Source organism: Eleutherodactylus coqui, chromosome 9 (assembly GCF_035609145.1).
Source record: "Eleutherodactylus coqui strain aEleCoq1 chromosome 9, aEleCoq1.hap1, whole genome shotgun sequence".
NCBI classification, from domain to species: Eukaryota; Metazoa; Chordata; class Amphibia; order Anura; family Eleutherodactylidae; genus Eleutherodactylus; species Eleutherodactylus coqui.
In genome coordinates, this window is record NC_089845.1 from 89,649,159 (window position 1) to 89,668,402 (window position 19,244).

The 19,244-nt window shown below is 49.0% G+C and overlaps 1 protein-coding gene across 1 annotated transcript in view; it reads right to left on the reverse strand.

The window, feature by feature from the left end:
- LOC136578209 (ras-related protein Rab-8A-like) overlaps positions 1 to 15,119 on the reverse strand; it is a 30,626-nt gene extending 15,507 nt beyond the window's left edge. The window contains exons 1-3 of the mRNA XM_066578042.1: positions 14,920 to 15,119; positions 8,808 to 8,868; positions 6,761 to 6,899 (exon numbers count right to left, since the gene is read on the reverse strand). Of these exons, the coding sequence (XP_066434139.1) occupies positions 6,761 to 6,899; positions 8,808 to 8,868; positions 14,920 to 15,046 (327 nt within the window). The 5' untranslated portion in view covers positions 15,047 to 15,119. The remainder of the gene's footprint in view (positions 1 to 6,760; positions 6,900 to 8,807; positions 8,869 to 14,919) is intronic.
- Between the last annotated feature and the right edge of the window lie 4,125 nt (positions 15,120 to 19,244).

A 19,244-nucleotide genomic window follows, 5' to 3' on the forward strand; every position in this document is an offset into this window, starting at 1 on the left:
CAAGGAGCTAAAAACGGTCGACAGAGCACGAGTGCTCCAGCATTAAAGTGCAGGTACTCTTTAAAGGGGTTGTCCCGCGCCGAAACGGTTTTTTTTTTTCTTTCAACAGCCCCCCCCGTTCGGCGCGAGACAAACCCGATGCAGGGACCTAATAAAAAATTTGCACAGCGCTTACCTGGATCCCCGCGCTCCGGTGACTTCTTACTTACCGGTTGAAGATGGCCGCCGGGATCTTCTCCCTCGGTGGACCGCAGGGCTTCTGTGCGGTCCATTGCCGATTCCAGCCTCCTGATTGGCTGGAATCGGCACGTGATGGGGCGGTGCTACAAGGAGCCGCTCTCCGGCACGAGCGGCCCCATTCAGAAAAGAAGAAGACCCGGACTGCGCAAGCGCGTCTAATCTGGCGATTAGACACTGAAAATTAGACGGCACCATGGAGACGAGGATGCTAGCAACGGAACAGGTAAGTGAATAACTTCTGTATGGCTCATAATTAATGCACAATGTACATTACAAAGTGCATTAATATGGCCATACAGAAGTGTATAGACCCACTTGCTTTCGCGGGACAACCCCTTTAAGGAACAGAATCTACCGTTTTCGCCATGTTAAGCAGCAGTCTCCACTCACCAGCTTACAGGGAACTAAGAATTAAATATGCAACCTGAAGTGGGGAAAACTTGTGATATATGCAGAATACAAGTCATATAATGGCCAGAAATAATGTTATTTCTCATGCCTACACACTGCAGCATATCCGGAAGAATCATCTGAAAACCCATATGCTTTAAAATGAATGGCAATCCAAGTACAGTGCAGAGTGATAGCAGATCTTTGTTAGCTGTTCTGGGCTCTAATTAAGGCCTCTTTCACATGAGCGTGGTTTAAGCGCAGTATAGGCACGCAAAATAATCACGCTTATACTGCACTACAAAAAACGCGTGAATGGGCAATTTTTCCCCCGCAGAAGACCCGAGCTTAATGTGCGTGAAAATGGAGCTGGAGCAGTGTGTTGCTTAAAAAAAGGACAGCTGCTTCAGGAGGAGAGAGAGTGCAGCGCTAGGGGGGATTAACCCATAGCCCCGCTCTCCCTCTCCCTGCTATGGGGGGATTAACCCATAGCCCCGCTCTCCCTCTCCCTGCTATGGGGGGATTAACCCATAGCCCCGCTCTCCCTCTCCCTGCTATGGGGGGATTAACCCATAGCCCCGCTCTCCCTCTCCCTGCTATGGGGGGATTAACCCATAGCACCGCTCTCCCTCTCCCTGCTATGGGGGGATTAACCCATAGCCCCGCTCTCCCTCTCCCTGCTATGGGGGGATTAACCCATAGCCCCGCTCTCCCTCTCCCTGCTATGGGGGGATTAACCCATAGCCCCGCTCTCCCTCTCCCTGCTATGGGGGGATTAACCCATAGCCCCGCTCTCCCTCTCCCTGCTATGGGGGATAAACCCATAGCCCCGCTCTCCCTCTCCCTGCTATGGGGGATAAACCCATAGCCCCGCTCACCCTCTCCCTGCTATGGGGGATTAACCCATAGCCCCGCTCACCCTCTCCCTGCTATGGGGGATTAACCCATAGCCCCGCTCACCCTCTCCCTGCTATGGGGGATTAACCCATAGCCCCGCTCACCCTCTCCCTGCTATGGGGGATAAACCCATAGCCCCGCTCACCCTCTCCCTGCTATGGGGGATAAACCCATAGCCCCGCTCACCCTCTCCCTGCTATGGGGGATTAACCCATAGCCCCGCTCACCCTCTCCCTGCTATGGGGGATTAACCCATAGCCCCGCTCACCCTCTCCCTGCTATGGGGGATTAACCCATAGCCCCGCTCACCCTCTCCCTGCTATGGGGGATTAACCCATAGCCCCGCTCACCCTCTCTCTGCTATGGGGGATTAACCCATAGCCCCGCTTTCTCTCTCCCCGCTATGGGGATTAACCCATAGCCCCGCTTTCTCTCTCCCCGCTATGGGGGATTAACCCATAGCCCCGCTTTCTCTCTCCCTGCTATGGGGGATTAATACATAGCCCCGCTTTCTCTCTCCCTGCTATGGGGGATTAATACATAGCCCCGCTTTCTCTCTCCCTGCTATGGACTAATCCCCTATAACCCCACTCTCTCTCTCTCTCTCTCTGCTCTAGGGATCCCCGAGGGATATCCCCGTAGCACAGAGGGAGTGGGTGGGGCTCGAGAGAGGTGGGGCTATAGGGCTTCTCACAGGGATTCACCATAGCAAAGAGAGGGGGCGGGAGTAGAGGGTCGGGGCTAAAGGACACATCTTTTTAGCCCTGCCCTCTCCTCCCACGGTCTTGGGGGTAAGCCCTGTAACCTCGCCACCCCTCTGCTCCCTCCACTGTAGGGAAATCTCTTGGGGAGAGAGGTGGAGGGAGTCCCCCTACTGCCCCTGCTGCTGGGCAATTCTCCAGCTGGAGGAATATCCCGCTGCCATTTAAGACGTGCTGGCCAGATGCACATTTTAAATGTCCCGCTGTTAATTCCCCTTAGTCCCCGAGGGGATTAAGGGAACCCTCGGGGCTTCCCCTCATCCCCGATGGGACTAATAGGAGTTTACAGCGGGACATTTAAAATGTGCTTCAGGGCAGCATGTTTTAAATGTCCTGCTGTGAGCAGCAGGGTATTCCGTTGGTCGGCAGAAATCTTCTTTTCCTGCACACGAGTTTCCATGGACTTCTGCTTCCATAGGAGTCTATGGAAACTCCTGCGCAGCACATACCACAGACAGGTCAGGTCCTATCTTTTCTCGCAGCATGGACCTTAGATGTGAGAATTGTAGCTACGCATGTCCTATCTTTTGAAGGTGCATCTAAAAACCCTTCATGTAAACGCTTCTATAGGAAACCATTGGTTCTTTCAGAAGTGATCTTTTCACGCACCTATAATGCGCTAAAAATCACGCTTGTGTGAACAATGCCTAATACACAGAGTGTTCCCGAGCAAAGGAATCTTTTCTATTACATCCATTACCCCTCATTTAAAGGGGCTATAACGAGGTTTGAAATCATGGCTTCTGTGTCAAATATTGCAGCTCAAGGGAAGGGAACAAATACAAAAAAAAATACAGCAGCGCTCTGCGTGTGCAAAGAAATATGTAAACACTGAATATATGGATTATTTTAAATTGGATTACTTCTATATTTACTACCGTATTTACTGTACATTTTGATAAAACTATAAGCCGACCTGCTTTCATGCAAGGTATTGCAGCTCAGGCGCTTTCAGTTGAAAGAGCAATACTAGATACAATCCTTGAGCAAGATTGGTGCTTTTCCTGAGGGGAAAATAGCAGCCATCTTTTTTTAAACTCCTAAAATCTGCTCAGCCATTGGTCAACAAAGTTTTACAAAAGTTATGCTACTGAAATAAAATTAGTCATTTCTTATGAATTTATATGTGCTCAACACGAACATGACAGTCAAAATGCAAAATTGGGGCAACTTTTTTTTTGCAATCTGCAATAATTGTTTACATCATGAAATGCTTTTTTCACATTACTCTGCAGCAAGTTGTTGAAGCGGTTATCTTTGAAGAGCTCTCGAATCTGAAGACCCACAAAAACTCCCTCTTTAATCTTTGCCTCGCTAAGTCGAGGGAAATTTTCATGAAGGTATCCGAAAGCTGGTGAAGTCCGGTCCACGGCTTTCATGAAGTTCTTCATCAAACCTAGTTTGATGTGAAGGGGTGGTAGCAGGATTTTGTGAGCCTCGACCAGAGCTGGGTGCTGGATATTCTTCTCTCCAACTGCTACATTTTGTCTGCGAGTCCATTCTTTCCGCAAGTAGTGCAATTCCCATGCTTGGCTATCCCACTCACATAAGAAACACATGTATTTTGTATATCCCCGCTGTAGTCTCACTAAAAGGGAAACTACCTTCAAATCACCACAGAGGTGCCAGGTGTACTTGTTATACTCAACTGAATTCAGTAGGTGCTTTAAGTTATCGTACGTCTCTTTCATGTGGACAGCATGCGCTACTGGAATAGATGGAAGACTGTTTCCATTCTGCAAAAGCACAGACTTAAGACTCAGTTTCGAAGAGTCTACAAATAGTCCCCATTCTTGTGGGTCATGAGTGATTTCTAAGGCATTCATGGGGCCCTCAATATCAGAACAGTATGCCAGGTTACCTTCTTTTCTGAAGAAAGGCTCAAAATGCTGGTGCCGCTTTCGATATGAAGGAATTGTGACATCTTCTTCTAGAATATTCCATTGTTGGAGTCTTGAACTTATCAATTCTGCCTTGTTCTTGGATACGTCCAAATGACGAACCAGGTCATTTAGTTCTTCCTGTGTTATTCTGTGTGAGGTTGATGAGCACCACAGGTGAAAATCTGGATCACTGCATGCTGACGGACCAAGAGAAGAACAGGTTGGCTCACCCTCATCCTTATCAGCTGAATCAAGAGGAGATTCTGGAATAGGAAGTCCCTCACCACGTGGAACTAGTCTTGATGCAGACGGAATGTTGGGGTAGAGTATTCTCAACTTCTTTTGCTTCGTTATCTCGCCAGAAAGAGGAGGAACCAAGCAGAAGTAACAGTCATTTGTATGGTTGCTTGGCTCTCTCCACACCATGGGGACTGCAAATGGCATTGATGGTCTTTTGCCATTCAACCACTGTGGAAGCTATGTTATTCATGTAGCACAGCATACATGCGGGCCCAAGGCTTGTCTTGGTCGCCAATCTTGCATCCGAAGTAAAGATGATATGCCTTTTTCACTTGAGAAGTCATACTTTTCTTCTGGTTAGCAAATGTCACTTCCCCACAAATATAGCAAACATTGTCCACACAGTATCAACGCACTTTTGAGGCATTAGTGTTCTTTATTGTAATTAAATGGATAAAATAATAACAGTTTTATGTAACAGTAGCGTAAACTGTATCCCACGAAGTCTGAAATATTTTGAATGCTCAACCTTTCCGATTGGCCTTTATATAGTACACTACCGCGTTTCCTCGAAAATAAGACATCCCCTGAAAATAAGACCTAGTAGAGGTTTTGCCGAAGTGCTAAATATAAGGCCTCCCCCGAAAGTAAGACCTAGCACTGTCCCTGCTGTGTGAGTCTGCTGTGATGAACTCCCCCTGGTGGCCGGAAGCTGCAATACCATCTCTAATGTACAAGTGGTCCAGGAACTGCTGTGGGTGATCATTACATTCTCCAGACAGTGTGGGAGAGCCCGGTACTTTACAGCACTTATTTTCTGTGGCCCTGTGTGTCAGGCAAGACAAGAAGTACTCATTTAGGGACAGTGCTATTGCTAGACATGAGAGATTTGGGCCAATGATTCTGAAAGAAATGGAGTCAGAACCAGGAAATTCAGGGTTTGGATTGTCATGATGATGTTCCAGAAGATGATGACATGACCGTCATTGAATAAATCTTGCTTTGTGTTCATAAATATCGGGATCAGTAAATGTACCATCGAGTGTTGTACATGGAAATAATGGTAGTAAGGAGAAATACTTGATAGGATTCACAGTTTGTCTGGTTATGCTGGTTTGTGGTGACAACTACTGTACAGTATATAATGGTCATTTTTTTTGTTCAACAATAAATGTGAATAATTCTTCATGGAAAAATAAGACATCCCCTGAAAATAAGACCTAGTACATCTTTGGGAGCAAAAATTAATATAAGACACTGTTTTATTTTTGGGGAAACAGGATAGTGATTAGGTGTTGATATGTACACTGGCATTTAGGGAGTTAACATGATGTACTGTTGGGGTTAGGTGTGAGGTAATGAGCTCAGAGGCAGTGACTGATCACATGATGGTGACATCACAGGTCCTGTAAGCACACGGCTTCTGTCTGGCTTAAACTCTAACTGTAAGGATGTTGTTACAGTCCTACTGGATAAATTTCTCACACGAGTGGATTTGAATTGCGGATTCCGCGATCGCCGTCCGCATGTAGAATACGTGGTAGTTGCATTGAAATACATGGCTTTTGCCAATTCGCACACACTTCTGGCTAAGAATTGCAAATTCCGCGAATGGAAGAAAAAGTGCAGCATGTTCTATTTTACTGTGTTGGGTCTCCATTTTTCTCTATGGATGCATTCGCCCCACAGTGGTTGTATATGGGTACGGATTCAAACGCACGTTGCTGGAAAGCGCAATAAAGAAAAGAGAAATTTGTGGGCAGACAATGCAGTAGAGTCTATGGAGCAATAACCCATCCAGGCTGCTGTCTGCAACCTCCGCTTGTTCTCCTGCGCTCTTCCTCCACAAGAAGAAGTGTTTGTTTTAAAGTGGTTTATACTACTTCCAAAACAAGTAGTATAAAACCAGCCAAGCCAAGGTAGAAGTTTCCCGTCCTGAAGGCCCTGAGAACAGCTCTCACCATGACAACACAAGAGAATGTCGCCTGGGCGCTCACCTGAACGATAGAAGGGTGTTTCCGGGGGGTTGCGTAACTTTCTAACGTCATTCCCCACTTGCGATCTTTCTGCCACGTGAACGATACGCTCTCCTTCTGTGTGGAAAACTGCACACATATGCAACCATATGCGATTTGCTTCTGTGATCATTCGCAGGTTTTCCGCTGCGGATATTCACACGCAGAATCCGACCCGCTCGTGTAAGCCTGGCCTTAATTGTAAAAGTCTGAATGAAACCTACCACAAATTCAATGCTTTATACAGTATTTCTAGCTTATAAACTTTCAGGTTTCTGAAGAGGGACTTACATTTTATAAGAAATTATTTTTAATATTTACACTTCTTTCTTACCATTTTAATGTCTTTCATCCATAATGAAGTATTTTCAAAGGAGCTGGAATTGGTGATGTCATAAACCAGAATAAAGCCATGAGCACCACGGAAGTAGCTGACACTTAGGGTATGGAACCTCTCCTGTCCGGCCGTGTCCCTGAAACACAGGAAATCATGGACCATAGCAGGATACAATGCCGACCACCTCAATCCCGTCCCTGAAACCCCTAGAGTACAGAATATCATCGCAATTTGTTTTTGTGAATCTACATATGCATTTTCAAATCGGGATATCGGATTGCTGAGATTTCTAGTTTTGGAGAAATCTGACTGGTAAAGCTGAGTTCTAGAGGTTCATAGTGTGATATAGTATATCTACTCCTCCTCTTATTCCTGACTGACAGTTACTGCAGCCGAATAACCACATCATCCTGAAACTAAGCAGCTCCATCTGGGTTTATATTCCAACTCTGCAACCTCCATGTTTGGTGCAGTTTCCGCACATGCCATACACGATGCTACTGGGCAAATACGCATCTGTATTCGCACAACAGAAAATAATACTAGGGATTGTGGAGGCAAAATAAATGGCGCACGCTGCATGACAAATATGGCCATGTAAATAGATACACAGATTTACATTAGTCCATATCATAGCCCACAGAACACGGAGCAAGGTCGCTTCACACGAGCGTAATTTGTGCCAACCGCATGAGACTTACTTGCTGCAAGCCGTACTTGCGGACGATCACCATGCACAATCATGGCTTGTGTAATACGTGCCAAGATACAACATGCTGCAATTGTTATTGCGCACATTTCGTGTAATATGCGTGAGTGGCAACATGGGAGCAGATTGGTACAGTGTATTAAGACCTGCATGCAAAATACGCTGCAATCATATGTTCGTGTGATTATTTAAAAGCGGCATTAGAGCTAGGTTCACACGCTGGTTTTGGTGCAGTTTTCTGGAAGGAGAAGAGCAAATCCTTCCTTTAGATTTTTATTTCCTTTTGAATCCACTTCTGACTTCGGTCAAAAAATTGCAAGAAAAACATATGTGAAACGGCGGTAAGGCCTGCTACTGCGGAGATCCACTAGGGACCCCTATAATAGGAGATCAGATCATTCTACAATGTTGTAACGGCTTTAATAACCCACGATCAGAGGACGGCTAACGGTAAACCATTCTATTAGGCCGATTCTTGCCGTAACAACAGATCATTTGTATGACATATTACCGTGGCGGTCCTTGTTCATACCGGACTAATGGCTTGTGAGCGGAGCGGTGCGGCCACCTTACCCATCACACAGTTACAGCATTACAGAATGTGCACTTTGTTCAATGACGGGACACTAATGCACCAATGAGTTCCTAAATTACTTTTCTTGTTATTTGTAATTTTCTTATGATGGCCATTGCAGCCGCAGACAAGCTCCGGTGCACAAGGTACATTATGGTGCGAGGAAGAGAAGAGTGTATCATTAGGTCACATTCCTTGTATTAACGGGGAGGGGGTGGGGCGAAATTCACCAAAACAATTAAAATAATTTTGCCAGTAACTAAATTTTAGGGCATTGTCTGAGATTAGATAAAGGCTATAACATTTTATTTTTCCAGACATAGCACAATACTCGTCCTGGTTGTGTCGGTCTGACATGGTAGCTCAGCTCCACTCAAGCGTTAATCAACGCTGGTTAGGCTATACAGGGTGTAATCGTAAAGACTGATCCAGCCCGAGATCTCAGTGCTGGATCCCAGCAGCAAAGGAAAGGTAAATAATGTCCTGTTTGTTGTTTTCATAATGAAAGTCCTATTAAAGGGACGGTGTAATATAACCGGGCAGTCCCTTTAAGGGAGGACACATCTGTACACACAGTTGGTTCTGCATGGCAGCTGTTTACAAACCACGTCAGGAACATTGCAATGAGCATGCTTCATAGAAGAAACCCCATTGCACATAGACCCACATGAGAGGTAGCATGATATTAGATCTAGTCGTACATCAGAGTGAGGAGCAATGGCTGGCAACAATACATTGCATGGAAGAATGGTGTTCATTACCAGATCTGAAGCTTTAGCGGGGTCTCATCCATGAGGACCGTCTTGGTCTTAAAATCAATGCCTAAACATACAAGAAACCACAGTGAGAACAGTGAAATATTTCTTCCTGTTGTGGGATGGGAGGGGTATCACCACGGTCCATGCCATTTTGGGGGATATTCTGTGCTTAACCCACAGCTTAGCTATGCAATTTCATCCTGCAAAATGTCAGACGGCTTACCGGAGACCGGATGATCCCCATTATAGGCAGTGGGGTCCGTCTGGCGTTGTTTGGGTCCGGCATATGCCAGACAGATTCCATTGCCAAAGGAAATTATGGCGAAAGACAAAAGTAGATGTGAATGTGGCCTATGGTATTTATTAGGACTAAGGTCCTATTAACACAGTGTGCTAGGCTGAAAAAAGACACATGTCCATCCAGTTCAGCCAATTAACCCCTATGTTGATCCTAAGGAAGGCAAAAAAACAAAAAATGAGGTAGAAGCCAATTTTCCTCGTTTAAGGAAAAAACTTCCTTCCTGAGCCCACATCTGTCAATCAGAGGAATCCGTTGGCTATAACACATAATATTATTACACAAGAAAGGCGTTCAGGCCCCCCAAACTCTTATCGAGTTCACCTTCACCACGTCCTCAGGCAGAGAGTTCCACTACTCTTTCAGTAAAGAACCCCCTTCTATGTCGGTGTAGAAACCTCTAGACGTAGCGGATCCCCTCGTTAGCATCGCAGTCCTGGGTATAAACAGATGATGGCAGAGATCTCTGTATTGTCCCCTGATACATTTCTACATAGTTATTTGGTCGCCCCTCAGCTGCCTTTTTTCTATAGTAAATAACCCCAATTTTGATAACCTGTCTGGGTATTGTAGTCCACATTGGAGGTTCCCTTTGGAACCCCTTTTGTTGAATTCCGCTAAAAAACATTTTCATCCTGTAAAATGCTGGCCGGCAGACAAACTGTACGGGCCTCATCATAGTCCATTGGGTCTGTTCTGCGCCGTTCAGTTTCGTAATCTGACAGTTCAGTTCGGCTGGTGGGGGCCATTTTCCTGCATCCATAATGTGAACAAGTCCAAATTAGATTCATTCATCCAACATATTTAGAGCCCTTTAGTATATTAACAAGGAGGAAAGTAGACAAGTCCCTCCTTAGTCACACTAAATACTTAGAACATTCCCAGGAGCTGATAACACCCCAATCCATCTCAAGGGCTCAATTACACCTCCTAAGACTCTTCCAAGAAAGATTCTCCACTCTTGGCCATCTGCCTGGATGCTAAGTTATTAGAGGAATGCCAACCTCTCCTCCGACAAGTTCGTCCAGCTGAAATGGACATATTTTAATATAACCAAAAAGACCTCCATTGTTAACGACTGTCGTTTGCTTTAGTTTGTGCCGCTTTTACCTTCAGTTTCCAGACCCCAAATTTAGAGGCATCTCTCTCCCCAAAACCCCGTTCAGTAACCAGCTTATTGCTGCTTTTATTTTATAGTATATAGGTGGCTTCACACGGGCGTAATTCATTGCGTGCCGCGGTACGCATCAAGTACGCAGTGACATTGTGTACGTGCTGTGAGCTGCGAATCACCATGTCTTGGTGTAATATGCGCCAAGATGGAACATACTGCAGTCTTATGTGTTAGCAGCAACATGGGAGCTTATAGCAGACGGGTACAGCATATCACACGCACAATATGCTGTCACCACCCGCCATGTGAAGGAGACCTATAGAGGACTTTGACATGTCAGGCTCATCTTATATTTGCACTGGATACAATGGAGTCAATTTTCATGCAAGTTATGTGCGTCTCACAATGCACAAAACCCGAGCGAGGATATCAGCCATGTAAATTAGGCCCTAGGGATTTCCATTTGGATTTCCTTTCTTAGTTCCGCTTTTGGAGCAGAAAAACAGAATTCAAACCGCATTAGGTGTTTCTGTATTTTTGTCCGTTAAGGACCAAGCACGGTAAATATACAGCACTTGGTCCTGGGCTTTAATCAGGGCCCAGTTACAAAAATACAGCGGGGGGATTAAAGCCTCTCCTCCTGCAATCAAGCAGGAGCAGGTTGGGTGCTTGGCTGTTAGTCACAGCTGAGAACCCGGAGGAGAAGGGAGAAGCAGTTCTTAACCGCCTCTGCCTTCTCCTTTCCCGGAGTACATAGCACTTAATGAGCGATATGTACTAAGAAGTGAAAGTGAAAAGAAAATGACCCAAAGCCGATGCCAACCAAAACCATCGCCGTATGTGCCCTGTAATCCAAAACCATACATATTATATATCAAAATGTCCGAAACAAAATGAGGAACCCATCCCCATACTTTATTCTTGTGTAAATAAATATAGAATAAAAAAACAAAAACCCAACTGCAAATGTTAAAAAAACAAACTTTTTTTAGCTTTTTACACCCAATAAAATGAAAAAAACTGAAAAAAAAAGGCAGTGGAAAACAGACATAAAAAATTGCCCTATATGTCACGGAAAAAAACAACAACAACAAAAAAAAAAAAACGCAGCAAAAAATAATTTTGGGAGCTAAAGGAAAAAAATGAAGCAGTATAACCACCACATGGGTAAAATCCCTAAAAAGTATCTGATCCTTTGGGGACAAAATAGCCTGGTCCTTAAGGGGTTAATACGACGCCCAGATGTAAGCTCGGCTCCCTGTACTCTAGCCACAGCACGTGTTTATAGTTTTCACATACAGATGTAGCAAACTTTAACATGACAGGTAATGTGTCAGTACAAGGCACTGCAATGCTGGAAGTCAAGTAATGTCGATGCATCAGTCATGTCAATGATTGCTACATCTGTACTACATAAGTGCTTGGCAGTGATAGGGTGCAATGGGTGATCTAGAACAGGGGTCGCCAACTCCAGCCCTCAGGGACCACCAACAGGTCATGTTTTTCAGGATATCCTATGGTAAGAACACCTGTGGCAATGTCTGAGGCACACACAATAATTACATCACCTGTGCAACAGTGAGGAAATCCAGAAAACATGACCAGTTGGCGGTCCCTGAGGACTGGAGTTGGGGAACACTGATCTAGAATACCTGCCTTATCCCAGAAACAGCGCCACACCTGTCAATGGGTCGTGTCTGGTACTGCAGCTCAGCTCCATGGCAGTGAAAAGCACAGACCTGCTGCACCGCACACAACCTGTGAGCAGCGGTGGTGCCGTCATGTGGGAAAAAGGTTTTCTATTCTTGTACAACTTTATTTAGGACAGTAGACAGAAAACCTGGAAAACATGATTCCAGTGGGGCAGTGCGGCTGTTTCCAGCGGAGCACATCACTAGTTCCATGCTGACTAATTAGTTCTGGTGGAATGTTGTTCTCCACGGCCGTCTGGAGCTTTACAGCAGCTGACCTCATGTAAGGTTAGTGCAGCTCTGGCCTCAGGCAACGGAGAGATCAGGCACACCCTGCATTTAATGACATTGGTTATGCTGCATTCATACAACCACTCCCAATGTCAGGACTACAGGGCTGTCACCAGGAACTGTGCAAGATACAATGTCATCAGAATAGCCCCCACTGTCCTATGGACGGCCCATGCAGGTGCCCCTCCAGCCGCGGCCTTCTTAGGTACTGGTGCATCTGATCTCCATTGGAAGTACGGGTGGAGACATGGGTTTGCTGCGTTGACAGAGAGGGAGGAGGGCCAGGTGACTTCCACAGGTAGTGATTGACTGCTGCAGGCTGTCACTTTCCCCGCTGGACTCCCATCCCAGCTTCTGTCACAGTCGCATATCCTCCTGGCAACCAGTAACAGTGGATAGTAGGAACGCCGCACCTCCGTCCAGCGGTCTGCTGCCTCCTCGGTGATAAAGCCGCTCCTCCAGCCGCCGCTCAGCTGCCTCTTCCGTCCTGCCATGCTGTGGGATCGCCAGCACCTTGCACTGCTCTGCAGCCTCTTTGGAAGGCGATCCACAGTGCTGTTCGTGGTCCTGCACCAGGGGCTATATCTGTACTCCAGTGCAGCAGCCACCCTGCCACTGGGGGTGTGAACTGTCGGTTCCCTGTCAGTGCTCTAGGCCTAACCCATATCTCCATCCCTAGTCCCGGTGGAGACAAGATGTACCAGTACCATATAGTATTAAAAGATCACACATATTTGGTATCATCATATCTGTAACAACCTGTACAATAAATTGAACACACTATTTATCATACACGGCAAAAACTGTAAAAAAAATCTTAAAAACCAGAGGCAAAATGCTGATTTTGTTTGTTTTGCCTTCCAAAAAACGCAATAAAAGTGATTAAAAATGCCAGATGTACCCCAAAATGGTGCCAATAAAAATTACAAGTTGTCATACAAAAAACAAGTTCCTACAATGCTTCGTCCATGGAAAAATAAAAAAGTCATGGAACTTTGAATGCATCGATGTAGAAAAAATAATCTCCAAAAAAGGGTTTTTGTTGTGCTAAAGTAGAAGAAAAAAAAATTACTCCATGTCCTTAAGGGGTTAACAATTTACTCAAAGATCTTTCCAGGTATAGAAGTCAGGCTCACAGGCCTGTAGTTTCCTGGATCCACCTAATTTCATTTTTTGAAGCTAGGGACAACATTTGGCCTTCTCCAATCTTCTGGGTCTTCTCCTGTTCTCCAGGAATTTTCAAAGATTAATTGGGACTGCCCCCCCCCCCGGGTATTAAAATGAATGGAGCCCTGACTGCGGATGCTCCATTCAGAATGACGTCACTATGGGGGAGAGAAGCGACCCCCACAGCGACAGCAGAACCATGCATGGGAGTCCTGTTCTCTACCGATCAGCAAGTTATTCCCCTGTGGATAGGGGGATAGAATTCTATAGAACTCCACGGAAGGTGCGCAAAAAGCACACAGGTTTACAGTTTTTTCCCGTACGGGTATGTTATGTATATTTGCACGCGCAAAACAAACAAAACACGCGAGCATTGTTACCACTAATTGCAATGGGCAATAAGTTCAGTATATGTGCTATGTCCATGCGCAATACACATGAAAACACGCACAAAGTCCGCTCATGTGAACGAACCCATTGAGATCAGCGCTCTGTATCCTCTATTCTCACGTGACTCACAAATACGACATGCAGCGCCTCTTCAGACCCAGACTGGCGGCGTGAAGGAAAGATCGTGTGCGCATAAAACCCGTTCAAATACATTTTTTCTCGTTCCAATTACGCCGACACTGTAGTCAGCCAGAACTCGTGTGGGCATATCGCCCGTGTAAATACGCCCCAGTATATTCATGTGAAAGCCGCCTGGGGGTGACCGGGAATAAAAACGTACCATCTTAGTGGCGTAATCCTACAGCAGCCTCTCCCCCGCTGTGGTACTACTATCCCCAGCATGTCCTTCGCATACTAATAGTAGCTCCAGGACCTGGTAGTACACGCAGCAGCCACTCACCCACTGTGGAACTACTACCCCCAGCATGTCCTCCGCATACTACTAGTAGTAGCTCCAGGACCAGGTAGTACATGCAGCAGCCACTCACCCACTGGGGAACTACTACCCCCAGCATGTCCTCCGCATACTAGTAGTAGTAGCTCCAGGACCAGGTAGTACACGCAGCAGCCACTCACCCACTGTGGTACTACTACCCCCAGCATGTCCTCCGCATACTAATAGTAGAAGCTCCAGGACCAGGTAGTACACGCAGCAGCCACTCACCCACTGTGGAACTACTACCCCCAGCATGTCCTCCGCATACTACTAGTAGTAGCTCCAGGACCAGGTAGTACACGCAGCAGCCACTCACCCACTGTGGAACTACTACCCCCAGCATGTCCTTCACATACTAGTAGTTGTAGCTCCAGGACCAGGTAGTACATGCAGCAGCCACTCACCCACTGTGGAACTACTACCCCCAGCATGTCCTTCACATACTAGTAGTTGTAGCTCCAGGACCTCGTAGTACCTGCAGCAGCCTCTCCCCGGCTGTGGAACTACTACCCCCAGCATGTCCTCCGCATACTAATAGTAGAAGCTCCAGGACCAGGTAGTACACGCAGCAGCCACTCACCCACTGTGGAACTACTACCCCCAGCATGTCCTCCGCATACTACTAGTAGTAGCTCCAGGACCTGGTAGTACTTGCAGCAGCCACTCACCCACTGTAGAGAGGTAGGTGGGCAGCCTGTCGTCGGTGTACCGGCTCACCACACACGTCTTGCCCACGTTGGAGTCACCAGTCATCACCAACTTGGCCACCAGGTTGTTGTATATGGAGCCCGCCATCCTGTGAGGGTCAGGGACTGACAGACTCTCCGGGCACTGCAGCCTCCCTACGTGTGCCGGGCAATCCGGGCAGTCCCCTCAGTCCCCGCAGGCCCCGCCCTCTGTCGTGACTCCTGGCAGTTCCTCTTTCTCACCCTTCACATAGTATATTGTTGTAGATGTCACAAAGTGCAGGCAGTGCTCGGAATCATGGGGCCAGTGGTACAGGTCTAGGAGAGGGGTCACAAGATGGGGGCCACAATGTCGTCCTGTGTGGCCCCAGAATTTCTGTATGTGTGTGCGGCCCCAGAATCTGTGTGTGTGGCCCCAAAATCTGTGTGTGTGTGTGGCCCCAAAATCTGTGTGTGTGTGGTCCCAGAATCAGTGTGTGTGGCCCCAGAATCTGTGTGTGTGTGTGTGTGTGTGTGTGTGTGTGTGACCCCAGAATCTGTGTGTGTGTGTGTGACCCCAGAATCTGTGTGTGTGTGTGTGACCCCAGAATCTGTGTGTGTGTGTGACCCCAGAATCTGTGTGTGTGTGTGACCCCAGAATCTGTGTGTGTGTTGTCCCAGAATCTGTGTGTGTGTGTGACCCCAGAATCTTTGTATGTGTGTTACCCCAGAATCTCTGTATGTGTGTGGCCCCAAAATCTGTGTGCGTGTGTGACCCCAGAATCTGTGTGCGTATGTGGCCCCAGAATCTGTGCGTGTGTGCCCCCTAGAATCTGTGTGTGTGTGTGGCCCCAGAATCTGTGTGTGTGGTGCCTCAGAATCTGTGTATGTGTGTGACCCCAGAATCTCTGTATGTGTGTGGCCCCAAAATCTGTGTGCGTGTGTGACCCCAGAATCTGTGTGCATGTGTGGTCCCAGAATCTGTGCGTGTGTGCCCCCTAGAATCTGTGTGTGTGTGTGGCCCCAGAATCTGTGTGTGTGTGTGTGGCGCCTCAGAATCTGTGTATGTGTGTGACCCCAGAATCTCTGTATGTGTGTGGCCCCAGAATCTGTGTGCGTGTGTGGCCCCAGAATCTGTGTGCGTGTGTGGCCCCAGAATCTGTGTGCGTGTGTGGCCCCAGAATCTGTGAGTGTGTGTGTGGTGCCAGAAGCTGTGTATGTGTGTGGCCCCAGAATCTGTGTGTGTGCGCGTGGCCCCACAATCTGTGTGTGTGTGACCCCCAAAAGCTGTGTGTGTGGCCTCAGAAGCTGTGTGTGTGTGTGGCACAAGAAGCTGTGTGTGCGTGTGGCCCCAGAAGCTGTGTGTGCGTGTGGCCCCAGAAGCTGTGTGTGCGCGTGGCCCCAGACTCTGTGTGTGCGCTCGTGGCCCCAGAATTTGTGTGTGTGTGTGGCCCCAGAATCTGTGTGTGCGCTTGGCCCCAGAATCTGTGTGTGTGTGCGCGCGCGGCCGCAGAATCTGTGTGTGTGTACGTGCGCGGCCGCAGAATCTGTGTGTGTGTGTGGCCCCAGAATCTGTGTGTGTGTGTGTGGCGCCTCAGAATCTGTGTATGTGTGTGACCCCAGAATCTCTGTATGTGTGTGGCCCCAGAATCTGTGTGCGTGTGTGGCCCCAGAATCTGTGTGCGTGTGTGGCCCCAGAATCTGTGTGCGTGTGTGGCCCCAGAATCTGTGAGTGTGTGTGTGGTGCCAGAAGCTGTGTATGTGTGTGGCCCCAGAATCTGTGTGTGTGCGCGTGGCCCCACAATCTGTGTGTGTGTGACCCCCAAAAGCTGTGTGTGTGGCCTCAGAAGCTGTGTGTGTGTGTGGCACAAGAAGCTGTGTGTGCGTGTGGCCCCAGAAGCTGTGTGTGCGTGTGGCCCCAGAAGCTGTGTGTGCGCGTGGCCCCAGACTCTGTGTGTGCGCTCGTGGCCCCAGAATTTGTGTGTGTGTGTGGCCCCAGAATCTGTGTGTGCGCTTGGCCCCAGAATCTGTGTGTGTGTGCGCGCGCGGCCGCAGAATCTGTGTGTGTGTACGTGCGCGGCCGCAGAATCTGTGTGTGTGTGTACGCGCGTGGCCGCAGAATCTGTGTGTGTGTGCGCGCGCGCGGCCGCAGAATCTGTGTGTGTGTACGCGCGTGGCCGCAGAATCTGTGTGTGTATACGTGCGCAGCCGCAGAATCTGTGTGTGTGCGCTCGTGGCCCCAGAATCTGTGTGTGTGCGCGCATGGCCCCAGAATCTGTGTGTGTGCGCGCATGGCCCCAGAATCTGTGTGTGTGCGCGCGTGGCCCCAGAATCTGTGTGTGTGCGCGTGGCCCCAGAATCTGTGCGTGTGTGTGCGTAGCCCTAGAATCTGTGTGTGTGCGCGTGGCCCAAGAATCTGTGTGCGCGTGGCCCCAGGATCTGTGTGTGTGCGTGGCCCCAGAATCAGTGTATGTGTGTGCGCTTGGCCCCAGAATCTGTCTGTGTATGTGTGTGCGCTTGGCCCCAGAATCTGTCTGTGTATGTGTGTGCGCTTGGCCCCAGAATCTGTGTGTGTACGTGCGTGGCCGCAGAATCTGTGTGTGTGTACGTGCGCGGCCGCAGAATCTGTGTGTGTGTGTACGGGCGTGGCCGCAGAATCTGTGTGTGTGCGCTCGTGGCCCCAGAATCTGTGTGTGTGCGCGCGTGGCCCCAGAATCTGTGTGTGTGCGCGCGTGGCCCCAGAATTTGTGTGTGCGCGTGGCCCCAGAATCAGTGTATGTGTGTGCGCTTGGCCCCAGAATCTGTGTGTGTGTGTACGTGCGTGGCCGCAGAATCTGTGTGTGTGTACGTGCGCGGCCGCAGAATCTGTGTGTGTGTATGCTCGTGGCCCCAGAATCTGTGTGTGTGCGCTCGTGGCCCCAGAATCTGTGTGTGTGCGCGCGTGGCCCCAGAATCTGTGTGTGTACGCGCGTGGCCCCAGAGTCTGTGTGTGTGCGCGCGTGGCCCCAGAATCTGTGTGTGTGCGCGCGTGGCCCCAGAATCTGTGTGTGTGCGCGTGGCCCCAGAATCTGTGTGTGCGTGGCCCCTGAATCAGTGTATGTGTGTGCGATTGGCGCCAGAATCTGTGTTTGTGTACGCGTGAATCTGTGTGTGTGTGCGCTCGTGGCCCTAGAATCTGTGTATGTGTACGTGGCTGTAGAATCTGTGTGTGTGTGCGTGGCCCTAGAATCTGTGTGTGTGTGCGTGGCCCTAGAATCTGTGTGTGTGTGTGCGCGTGGCCGCAGAATCTGTGTGCGTGGACGCAGAATCTGTGTGTTTCGCCACAGAATCTGTGTGTGTGCGCGTGGCCCCAGGATGTGTGTTTGCACGTGGCCCTAGAATCTGTGTGTGCGCGCATGGCCCCAGAATCTGTGTGTGTGCGCGCGTGGCCCCAGAATCTGTGTGTGTGCGCGCGGCCCCAGAATCTGTGTGTGTGCGCGTGGCCCCAGAATCTGTGTGTGTGCGCGTGTGGCCCCAGAATCTGTGTGTGTGCGCGTGTGGCCCCAGAATCTGTGTGTGTGCGCGCGTGGCCCCAGAATCTGTGTGTGTGCGCGCGTGGCCCCAGAATCTCTGTGTGTGTGCGCGTGTGGCCCCAGAATCTGTGTGTGCGCGCATGGCCCCACCAGAATCTGTGTGTGTGTGTGTGCGCGTGGCCCCATAATCTGTGTGTGTGCGCGCGTGGCCCCAGAATCTGTGTATGTGCGCGCGTGGCCCCAGAATCTGTGTGCGCGCGCGTGGCCCCTGAATCTGTGTGTGTGCGCGCGGCCCCAGAATCTGTGTCTGTGCGCGGTTCCAGAATCTGTGTATGTGTGTGCCCCAGAATCTGTGTGTGTGTGTGTGCGTGGCCCCAGAATCTGTGTATGTGTGTGCCCCAAAATCTGCGTGTGTGCGCGCGTGGCCCCAGAATCTGTGTGTGTGCGTGCGTGGCCCCAGAATCTGTGTCTGTGCGCGTGTGGTTCCAGAATCTGTGTCTGTGCGTGCGTGGCCCCAGATTCTGCGTGTGTGTGTGTGTGGTTCCAGAATCTGTGTGTGTGCACGGGGCCGCAGAGTCTGTGTGTGTGCACGGGGCCGCAGAGTCTGTGTGTGTGCACGGGGCCGCAGAGTCTGTGTGTGTGCACGGGGCCGCAGAGTCTGTGTGTGTGCACGGGGCCGCAGAATCTGTGTGTGTGTGCGTGGCCGCAGAATCTGTGTCTGTGCGCGCGGCCCCAGAATCTGTGTCTGTGCGCGCGGCCCCAGAATCTGTGTGTGTGCGCTGTTCCAGAATCTGTGTATGTGTGTTCCCCAGAATC